This window comes from Stegodyphus dumicola, chromosome 10 (assembly GCF_044657685.1).
Source record: "Stegodyphus dumicola isolate Sdum_Otavi_A_Nest chromosome 10, ASM4465768v1".
Taxonomy (NCBI): Eukaryota; Metazoa; Arthropoda; class Arachnida; order Araneae; family Eresidae; genus Stegodyphus; species Stegodyphus dumicola.
In genome coordinates, this window is record NC_140777.1 from 118614044 (window position 1) to 118626568 (window position 12525).

Genomic DNA, 12525 nt, shown 5'->3' on the forward strand with positions numbered 1-12525 from the left:
AAAATTTAGCAAATGTTGGTGATAGCAGTTGTGATATGGGCTTTCAAAGTCATGGTCATTGAACGTGGAGGCACATATACCAGATCCTTTACAAGCCCTCTCCAAAACAAATCATTGAGGGTAATGTAATCGATGTCCCATGTCTTCTCGTTTCAGTTGTTGCACTTATTGCAAAAAATAGTTTCATCTGCAAGTGCTTCCTAAGGATTCTCCATACAGTTTTCTTTTGTTACACCCAGTTTTTGTGCAGCTCTTCTATATGGGAATTTGTGAGATAGCTGTTTTGAATATACTGAACTACATGTTCTCCTGCTGAAAGGACGACCTGATGATTTTTCTTTGCAAATGCAGCCTTTCTCTTGAAATTATGAAAACCAGTTACGAATCACCTCATTGTCCGATGCTTGTGTCCATATTTCGTTTGGAGTGTCCCTGAACAGTGATAATAGACTTGCTTACATGATACTCAGGTGCACAAAATGCTTTCTGCTGTTGCAGAAAAAAAAGATTGTCAATCAAAAAATCTCAAGTTTCCTGTTGCGTCATCATATTACGAAGTTGTATCTGAATGCTGCGTATTCCTTCTTTGTATTCGCATAAACTCATTGTACTAAATGCTTACAGCAATTGTGTTTACTTTGGCTTCTACTGGTGAAATGTGAAATTACAAACTGCTATTCGTCATTCAAATTTTCAGACTTAGCAATGTTGATTTCCCGAAGTTATGAGTCTTTGGACAAAGATCAACAATACCTTTTCGAGACAGTTATTGAGTGAGCACAGGAACAGATGAGTGTGAATGTGCAAAATTCGAGACTTTTAGTGACTTAGAAAATCTGCTACTGATGGTGTGATGTGCCAAGATCCAGATTTTGAAGTAATAAGAAGAGACTGAAATTTGACTCTCAGTTAAAACAAGATTAGTGGAATCAAATAGTGTAGGACTCCTTGAGTCCTTACTATTGACTTAAGTATGCAGACTTAAGTCCCTCTGCTTTCTCTCGGTGTGTATTTGACTATGAAATTTTAATTTTTTTAGATTTTTCTCTAGATATGACAAAATTGTGATTTTCTTGTGTATTTAATATTTTAAATTGTCCTTGGAATTGTATAGCAAGGCTATGTAATTATTTAGGGTATGTTTTCTGCACCTGTCAATATAGTTAAGAACCTGATTATTGCATTATAATGATCGAACCTGGGTAGTTTCCTAATTGTAATTATATAAGTACTCTTCACCTCCTCCTTTCGTGTAGTGATAATAACCTAAAACAAAGTGGTAATGTTTTTTTTTTCCGGGGGGGGGGTTATATTTAGGATCTTAGATTTAAAAGTGAATATTTATTCAGGAATTTATTCCTGAGATTAGAATAAGTTGTATTTGTGTCTAGTTTGATTTTAATATGTTATTGTGATATTTAGAAAAAGGTAAAAATGTAGTAGGTAAGATTTTGAGTTATTTTGGAATATGTTTTGTCCATGACAGATATGGTTGTTGAATGGTCAACATCACTTTGTAAATCGAACTTGGGTTATTAAATCAATTGCAGTTGTATTGTACAATTTGCCACCACAACTTGTATCAAAGTTTTGGCGATTCACTTGTTGAAACTCAATATCTAAGAATAGCAAAGCTCGTCGAAAGAACAAAGCAGGTAAACTAAAAAATGCATTCCACTTTTTCGATGATTAATGATATATCGCACAGATGCTTGAAATGTGAAATACATTTTCCACATGATCGCACTCTAGTTTTTCAGTATCCTAGGACAAATTATGTATGATCATCACACGATAAAAAACAGTATTTAAACTCGTTAACGGATTGTGGCATATATACATGTATTAATGATCAACAAAATTACTTTGTTTTTAATTTCAATAAAAGTGGGTTGCTGCATATTTTTTCTTTTTAAGTTTTTTAAATTTCATTGGAAAGCTCTTTTTTGTTTGTATGTTTTACATATATGCAATTTTTTTAATAATGTGATGTTTGTTAAAATAAAATTTGGTCTGTTCCAGTATTACAAAAGTATATTTGGCCAGCAGAAAAGATAAAACAATCCTCCAGGTTAATTGAATGCCTGTCTGGAATCGCTATGGCATCATTAAGTCCAGTTACTTAAAATTTTGTTATGGATATAATTGTTTATCATTAATTCTGTAAATATATGTGGAATAACTGTTCTGTTGTCAACTGTCTGACTGCTTATTAATATTGTATGGAGCTACGAAAAATTCTATATTACTCGATTCATTACTATAAAAGATTCACAAAAATGTATGACTGTGTGGAAATTTTCACATTAACTTTCATGATTTTCTAAAATGACCTAAAATTCAGAAATAATATATATATTAAAATTTTTGCTTATTTAGCTTTGATTCTGTTCATGCTTCTTTGATTAAATTGTATGAATGGCAGTAATAAATTATAATAGTGTAAGAATAATGAAAACAATATCATGAATTGGGACTATTTGTTACCTTATGCAATAGTTTCTTTTGGGCATTTTCAGGCACATTTTCAGATGATTTAATTTTATTAACATGGAAGATTATTTGCGTATAATATAGTTAGTGGCATATAAATACAGTACAAATAAAAGAAAATTCAGAAAAGGAAACAAAGGATTCCAATAATGTTCTTAATTTCTCAAAAACTGATTTCTGATGAATTTGCTATTGCCAATAATGAAACTAAACATCTGGCACTTGCACTTCAAATCTCATCATTGAATGCAGTTTTTACCCATTATTCTACAAAAATTTTAACAATACTGCCATAGAATGTGAATGAGGCTGTATAAGAGCTGGCATTCAGGGAAATTTGACATATGAATGCAATTTTTCTTACAAAGAAAAACTGTATTATTATTTTGAAGTGTCTATGTTTCTACAGACATGATAAGCTCTGTTTTGATTGCTTCTGTTTTTATCCACCATTAATGCTAATATTTTCTTTTTATTATTGTTTTGAAAATTATAAATTACAGCCTTGCTATTAACTCAAAATTTTATCTACTTGATTTCCCAGGAACTCTGGAATGTTCATTGTAAATGTTTTCATGGATAATTTTTTTTAAACACGCTACTAGGATTTAAAAAAATCTAGCTGCTGTAAAAACATTGCAAGTTTAAACTACAGAATACAAAAGGTCAAAGTTTTGTTATGCATGTGATTCTTATATAAATATTTTATGCTTTAATATATGTAAATGTGAAAATGATTCAGATTTTTCATTAAAATTTGACAATCCAAAAATATGAAATGTATATTTTTTCAGTCATAATTTAACCAAAAAGGCTTTAATATATATAATTTTTGTATTGTTTATTAATTTAATTACTGTGATTGTATTTTTACCTTCATTTCTGTTGCCTTATTTTCCTTATTTCCTTTTTTTGTTATAAACTTAGCATCATTTAAAGATTAAAAAAAGTTCTGTAATCACAAGCCTTATGTTAAATGTAACTACAATGATCAGTGAAAAGACCTATCTCGTATAATTTAATAATTAGTATTATTATTTTCCAGACAAATTTTTCTTATCAAATAAATTGCAATGGGAATAACGTTACAAAGATTACTGCAAAAGCAATGATTGGTTTTTAAAATAACGTTTAAAATGGAGCTTTCTAATGAATCAGTATTGACTCCCTGAAGGTGTGTGATAATCAAGGGATTGATAGCTCAATATGCACCAGCAACTGAATGGCATAGTCAAGATCCCATTGATTACAAAAGAAATGTAGCAATAAAATTGATAATTGTTTATTTATATAAAGCTTTAATGTACAAATAAACTTTATTCAAAATACATGGGTATGCAAAGTTTTAGAATTTAAAAATCATCAGACAAAAAGTAGGTTAACTTTTTCTGAATGAGGTGATTTAAGAATTAAATTAAGCAATTTTATGGCAAACATTTTTTTTTTTAAATTGCATCAGTATGTTAAACACAAGCACTGCATTAATTAAAATCAAATTTTTGTGCAATTAGAATCTGATTTTTTATCTGAAGACTTGTTTATATTTATAAAATTAAAAATCATAACACAGTACCAAACCACTTACTAAATTCTCTGGTTAATAAACTCAGCCACTTATTATGTTTAAATTTCCAGGAACCAAAACAAGTGCCTATTAATCAATAGAAAACGTGCCATTTATTAACACTAGCATTACGACATTTTCTGTACACCTATAACTACGATGAGCGGTCATCTTGACCACTTGTTTTGAATACAAGAAAAGGCTCACTTTTTGATAATATTATATAGTTAATGCTTGTAACAATTTGCTTGTTTGATAAGTAAATTGAGTAAATGTGTGCAACCAAAAGATAATTTAATGTAACAAAGAACAAAATAAAGTGAATAATTATGTTAATCGAAGGATAATTTATTATAACAAAGAGCTAAAAGAGAAAAAAAATCACTCTAGATATTTTTAAACTTATCATTGAATGAATTCCCTCGAAATTTTCAATATGGAATAATTATGTTAAAAATTACACATATTAGTACTTGCATTACTCAGTTTTGCAGTGCATACAGATTACAATTTTTTTAATTTTTACCTGTACAGGTTCCACAAACATATTTTTATAGTGTTCACAAGTATACAAAGTTTTATTGCTTCTCCATGTATTTATTTGGTATCATTTACGCTTACAGGAAGGGTCGACGCAAGTATGAATTCTCTTTCGTTAAATTCAGGAAGTTTGTGAAATTTGATGAAATGTACATCTTTCGAATCTCCAGCCATGTTCAGAATTAAATCATGACGGCTGATGTTCTTATATTTAGTTTGTGTAGTTGTTTCCTTGTATATTATGTATGCATTTATTGTGACCAGATCAAGAATATTAAAAAAAACTTGAACGGGCCAATTTCTGAATGGCATCAGTATTTTTTAGTCATCTGGTACAAAACATCAATACTATATTTGGTCGAACTGTAAAATTTGAACTCCTTGTACTAATTTCAGGAAAGTAAAAAAATTTTCCATTGTCAGGTTTCTTCCAGTGTAGCAAAGTTCCGTCAAGCGAAAAGCTGCATTGATTGTACATCAGTAGTAAGCCAAAATTTAATGTCTAATTTGTCCAGCTTTTTAGACATGTACTGAATAAATCAGCATTGGGTCTTCATGGGGAATAATTGTTCATCCACTGTTATATTTTCGCCTGGTTTATAACATTTCAAGCAGTTTTCTATGAAAGCATTCCAAATATCTGAAACAAGGGCAAATGGATCAGCATGCAGTCTTTGGGATCTAGCTGATTTCTTGTCGAAGTGCAAATATTTCATAATTTCCAGAAACCTATCCATACCCATTGTTGCAGTGGAAAATTCCATAAGCTCAAAATAGAAAGAGCTTTTGCAGCCAAAGCTCCGTAAATATACAACAGTCAAAAATGAAAGCATTCATATAGTGGCAAACTCCAATTTGGATTTTGAGATTTCTTACGTGCATCTTCTTTAGTGTACTGCTGAATATAATGCAATATTTTTTTTGTTGACAAACATTCTCCATGCACTACTTGGGTTACCATCAATTATTTTTCTCTTTGCTTATGAAGTAGACCCAGGTAGTTCCCGTAAGACATTCTTCTCAGGGCGTCTCCTTGTAACACTTGTCAAAATATTTCCTGTTTTCCAAACTAGTATACTAGTAGGAAGCAATATAATATTTTCTTGAACTAAATTTTTAGTTCCCTTTTCCGTTTCATGAACAGAGTCTCCATCAAGTGACACAGATTCACTTGTTTCAGTAAGAACAATCCAGTCCTCGTCGGGAAAACTGGATGTAGTTTTGGTATGAAATTCTTCATCGGTTGCAGCTTCTGAAGCAGAATTATCATCAGAAAGACTTTCAAACCTCTTCATCACCTCTTCCTTCATTAGATATTTTCTGTCAATGCTTCTTCGCAATGTGATAACAGGTCAGAACAGCAAAAATATCCAAATAAAGTAAAGTGCATTTGTGTGTACTGAAAATTAACCTTTCTAACACAAGGGAAATGTACAGACATGTGACATGCAAAAATTCAAGCAGATGTTTTTATCCCCTTCCTCACTCTTTTCCTCCCCACTGCTGTGAAATATGCAATATTCCTTACCAAAAATACACTTGTTTATCAATCAGCAAACCAAAAATAGCTAAAAAAGTTATAAAAGTAACGAGAAATATATAATTTTCTGGATAGCCATAATTGTAGGTGTAAACAATAATATTGGCAAAAATAATTATTTAATGTGGACGAAATGTATAATATTCGTAAGATTTTAGAAAATGTCAAAAAATATCAAACTTATAAATCAAAAATTAAAATGTTATGTCCAGTCAAAATGGAGATACAATAAAAATGGCTGTTGCTGTAATTCTTATGTTAAACTCAAATTAGCAAAAGATTGATTCTTCAGTGTTAGAATATACTATTTGTGTCTATCAGAGATTTTCGTAATTCATCTATTTAACGTATTGCTTTAACATTGTATTGTCATTTAACATAATGAAATATATCAAGGATGCCTTCATAGAGGTGCCTCGGCGTAAAGATGCCGCACTTCTATGCAAGTTGACTGCTGTTCAAAAAGACAGAAATCTTCATAGCAATGCTGTGGTATAAGGGAGAGTGCAGTGCACAAACTAAGCACTCTAATGCCATTCTAGCATTTTTTCATACATGCTGAAGCATCCTTATGCAAATCAATTTTCGTTTCATTTACTCATTACTTAATTAAGCTTGGGATGAAATAAATTTTTGTCGCCTTTACAAAAAATGGGACTTTGCATAATGGCTTTTACACAAAAGAAATTTCAGAGGAATTTCAAACTATATGTAATATTTCAGACATAGTGAGAGAAGTTATGGAGATTTTTCCTTAGAACATGTGTCAGTTTAAAACAATATTGAAACAACATGTATAAAAACTGACTGGGAAAATGTTAAAAGAACTGACAGTGAAAGTGATATGGGGGGGGAAAGTGATGAAATGCCATTATTAGTCGAATCTAGAAAAAAAACTGCAAATTCTAAAAGTTTAAAATTAATGTCACAATTTGCAATATGCAAATTACATCTATTAAACTCAGCAGCTTAATAACTCAAATACATTGGAATAAATGTAAGTGGTAAGTAGTGGGTACTATAATGCGAAAAATATTAAAACATAAGTCTAATAAAACTTTTTTTCACATTCTTAGTCTAATTTTTATCTTTGAATTATTTAACCACAATTATTTGCATTATGATTATATTGTTCGCTATATATCATAGAGAAAAGTGTTGGAGGGTTGACCAGAAAACTAATTATTTTAAAGTGATCAATGAAAAAGACTAAAATTCCCTGATTTAAAATTTTAATTTCATATTGGTATTAACATTAAAAATACAAATTTTCTTCACAATTTTCAGATTGAATTAATTTAATTAACAACAAAAATCTGATGTGCATTTCAGAAATGTGCAATTCAGATGTGTATTTGATGTACAACATAACATCACACGCATGCATCATTGCTGTTCTGTCCCCCTCCCCAATGCTGACCTTTCTCTTTCTCACTTTGTACTTTTATGGACTTTTCTAATGTTCTTTATGGAAATAATTTTTCTTTCTATTCTATCACCTCTCCCAAGCAAAGAACATTAGTGCTAGGCAGCAAACAAAATAGATATAATTAATAAACTTTTATCAAATGATATTTCAGTCTTGGTCAAATACTAAAAGTCAACAATTTCAGCAGAATTATTTTTTTATCATGTATAATATGTATTAGGCATGTTTTGGGACTACAGAAATTGAGATTTAGAAAAACTGTTTAATAACCCTCGGAATCAGAAGGATACGTTAAAAAGAGAATAATAGCTGTATAATGGAATGAAGCAAATGGCTACTACAGGAGGAGAGTTCCTAAACCTTACTTAGCTATTTTTTTGTACAACTTCATGTCAAAAAAGAACTACAGAAATCTTAGTTTTTGTTATTTAAAATTATCTTAGCTTTTAAAATTAAAATTCATTTTGAACTGAATTTTAATTAATAATAAAGATTGATACATTAGCAATAGTAGATATTACTTTTGTTAAAAAGAGAAGTAAAATATTTGTACTCTTTTATATGTATTTAATTTTTAAAAAAATTAATTGCAGATTTGCAAGGTTTTTTCCAGCGAAAAGTGAAATGGTCCAGAGTTCGAATTACATCAAAAGCATTACTCATTTTTCACATTTCTTGCTCTGGTACCTACTGATTCTAAGATTACAAGTGGTAGATAATAATTTGTCACCACAGGGTTGACAGCTGGGCCCTAGCCTTCTTAGTCATCCTTTAAGTGGGGGAGAATGTAATATTTGTCTCCCTCCTTATTTTGTGTGCCTTCATGGTATAATGTGGAGAGTCTGCCTGAGAAGTAATTAGAAGGTCCAAAATTGAGTCCTGGCAAGAGCACTCTAGATTTCTCATGTCTCGTGCCCCAAGAAGTATGCAATAACTCCACAATTTCTTTTTTCTATCGTGTTAGACTAACAACAAGTTTTCAAATTACACCTTAATTTGTTTATTGTTTTCATCTGTTGTTAGACATTCTGAAATTCATATGATATTCATATTTTTCATTCATTTGCTTTTCTAGCCAAAGAGACTAGAAGAAGAACAATGCAAAAGTGCAGCTCTTGTCAGTATGTTGTTTGAAGACTGATTGTTAATCAGACTGCCAAAAATAGCATGTCTTCCTGTGCATTCATGTATTTATATAATTAATGCAAATTTTGCATCAAAATAAAGTAAAATCTTTGTTTTTTTAAAATATGTGTGTTTTTGTAACAAATTGTATATTTGTATTCCATAATCTATTTCCAGGTCATTAAAATAGACACTGTTAAAGTAATTCTTACTATAACTTATTGTTCTAAAAAGGAATAGAATTGGTATTCAGCACACTTCATGTCTGAAAATCAATAACTGAAATGCCTAGAAATGTATTACTATTAGTTTTTCAATTTATCCATGTGTGTGTGCATTGTAGTAGCAAAGAAATTGAAATTAATTAACTTTTATTTTCTGTAAAGCATCTTTGATTAATTACATCACTAAATTTTAAGAAAATTTGGACTCTTAAACAAGAGTAATTCAAGCACTCGTATTGATTCCTTATGTATAAAATTACTGTGGTGAAAAAATACTGAATATATGCTTTCAAGAGATAAAGTAACTCCACACGATAATTAAAATTCAGAACTAATAAAACACATGAATTGCTATGAAAATATATTCAAATAAATCATATAACCAATATTTTCATGTTATTTTGTATTTCAGCTACACAGAAAATAGACTATAGAATACTATAGAATGATGTTTTAAAATATGTTATCATATCTTAATAGTAAGTGTAATAATGTCATGAGACAAATGTTCAACCAAACTCTTTGTTTAATATGAATTTGTAAAGCAGAAAGTAATTTGGAATGGCCAACCACATTTATAAGATTTGAATTCTTAGAATCAATTAAAAGAACGGTATTTAGCTCACTGTTTTCTGCTAGTTAGACATTTTTCTGTTAGATCATTATTACTAATTTAATTAACAGAATTGTAAACATTACCTCATTTAAAATTTTTATTCTCATCAATATATTTTCATACTGTTGTTAAATGCTGAATAAATATTTTATTCTTCTTTTGGGCCAAATACTTGAATTGTAAACTAATAGAATGCTTATGAATAAAAATATTGAAGAAAGAACTGAAATAAGAAGAAAGTTTTTGATAGATAGAGCAGAAAGTTCCAAATTTTTTAAAATTTAACTTTATAAGAGCAATATTTTTGCTTGCATATATTTTTAACATAGTTTTATATTAGATGACCATTTTGCTAATTAAATTTCTGTCAGTTTGTTTTTTATGTAAGATTTTTGGCTTATTATAAGCTCACAATTGCAAAACGTTCTAAAATTTTGAAATACTTCAGTTTTATATATTTGACTACCTATCTGGGGGGGAACAGAACCTGCCAGTGAAGAAAAAGATGATTCACTAAATGAGCATTGAACTAGTGATAAATTTTATAAGCCAATATTCCACATCTCTGTTTAATGTAGAAACATTGAAGTATTCTTTTCTGTATGATATTATGCGTAATAAATTACTAGCAAGTTTAAGATAAGAATTTTATTTACTTATTTGACTATTGACTATGAGAATTTGTTTTCTTGTTTTATAAATGAGGCCATAAAAGTGCAGCACATGAAGCACAAACATGAAAATTATCAGAATAACGTAATCAGTGCCCTTAAAAAAATAAAGTATAATTATGTAAAAATGATATAATTGACAAATGGATTAAAACCCATGCAATTACACATCTCTCTCACTTGAATTTTCAGTTTTACACAAATGTATTACAGTTGCATTGAATTATTAAGTGCTTCTTGATATTTTTTAATGTGAAAAATTTGTCTGTATATAAGCTTTTATATCCTGAGAAACTGCTTTCAACATATACTGCAACTATTGGAGCATACTTGAAAACCTACATTACTTATCAGTTCAGTTTCAAGAGTCTGCTTTTCCTGTCAAGATGAGGGATATTTTCTGCATTGTTTGGAAGTCATAGTTTTCAGTATAAAAAAGAAAAGAGTTTAGCAAATGCAGTATTTGAAACTTCCCCCACCATTTTTTTTAAATTGTTGCCTAGTTTTTCGATGTAATTGATTACACCAACAAGTTCCTTATTTGGTTTTTATAAGAATTTAATAGCTGAAGCTAGGATCCTGAAATTGGACGAGATATACATAAGATACCATTCAATTTTGTCTATAGAGAAAACGTTCCATGCAGTTCGAATCAAAGCAGCATCATTCACATCAAAGTTAATCACAGTTCAAAAATTTTCTGTATAAGCACATGCATACATTAATCCATGTTCCCTAACATGCTATAACAGGCTTCAATGGCAAAGCTAGATTAGGAGCTTGGAATTTAATACACCATATACAATATGGTGTGCATTTAAGAAAATTTTCTTTACATTAGATACAAGCTAGTCAACACTGGAATAATTGTAAAAGATTTAAACAAAATATATACAGCAAAGATTCTGAATTCTTAAAAATACATCGCTAATTTCGGTGATACTTTCGAGAAAAATGAATCATTTGGTGAAAAGGGTAAGTGTGGACTTTTTCCTCTCAGTTGAAATACTCGGCTCTCTGAATCCTATGAAATTTAACATGCACAAGAAGTTTTAACCCTTTGCGGCATGGTGGGTCAATATATGTCCCACCTAATTAATATTTATTTTCTCAGTTAGCAATTTCCGTTAGAAATTTTCTAATCTTTTAAAAATAATCTATTTTAGTTATTATTTTTCTCAGTAGATGTTACTACTATACTAGGGCTTAAGTTTATGAGCAAAAAATATTCAAAACAGGATCACAATAGTGATATCCATGTATCTCGCATTTTTCAATATTTTAAAAGTTTTGGTATACAATTTATGATATGTATGATTCTTTTTAATATTCAAAGGTATTTTATTTTCAAAAGTCTTAATTGAATTCAATATTTTATAACATTAATTTTGCAGTTGAAATAAGTGGGTTAAAATTTGTCCCACCACACACTTGAATTTCCGCTCAATAGATGGCAGCACCCGCGATTATTTTTTCTTTTCTTTTTTGCATCTATTTTTTTCGTGATTGCGCGCACTTTGACATCCGTTGTATGCTCTGATGTGCTAAAATGTCTAGAAAAAAATTAACAACTCAGGAAGCTTTGGATCTTTTTGCTGAATTGCCATCCGATTGCGACTCAAATGCTTCAGATGTCAGTTCTGATTCAGATGAAATTGAAATCCAGGAGAGAATAACTGAGGTTGAAGTTATTGCTGAAGAAGAAAGGGAAGTAGTTATAATTTGTTTTGCTTTTTAAAGACACAGACCCATCTATGCATGTGGCTCTGTAAATATGGATCGGAAGTATCTACCCAAAAATTTAAAAGACAAATTTATGTCAAGAGAATATATAAACTTTTCAGTTAACGATGATTAAATTTATTGCATAAAATGAAAGGATAAAAGATCCGTTTCTATCCCGTCTTGCTTGGAAAAGGCAACTGAAATTAAAGAAATTAATAGAAAAGAACAAGATGGAAAGACAAAAAAAAGTACTGTGCCCAAACAGCATTATTTCATACAATAAGAATATGGGATATGTCGACTGATTGATCAACAAAAAGGACTATATGAAATAGACTACAAAAGCAAGAAATGGTGGCACATGATTTTTTTTTTTACTTTTTAGATGCGAGTATAGTAAACACGTTTATTCAAGTTTGTTCACGAACCTGATCATGATGTAAAAACAATGAAAGATTTTCTTCTCTCAGTTATAGAAGGTCTAATGGCACTTGCAGGCAAGAAAGAGCTGAAAAGAAAACTGAAATCCCCAGTTCAAATAATAAAAACCCGTTCGTACAACCAGAAAAGAGACTAAAAAATGTAAGTAAAACGCCAA

The 12525-nt window shown here is 30.0% G+C and overlaps 1 protein-coding gene across 1 annotated transcript in view; it reads left to right on the forward strand.

Moving 5' to 3' along the window:
* The window catches only part of LOC118200790 (thioredoxin domain-containing protein 17-like), a 33184-nt gene extending 24369 nt beyond the window's left edge, over positions 1–8815 (forward strand). Inside the window, exon 4 of the mRNA XM_035372751.2 lies at positions 8642–8815. Within this exon, the coding sequence (XP_035228642.1) occupies positions 8642–8707 (66 nt within the window). The 3' untranslated portion in view covers positions 8708–8815. The remainder of the gene's footprint in view (positions 1–8641) is intronic.
* Positions 8816–12525: the final 3710 nt, after the last annotated feature.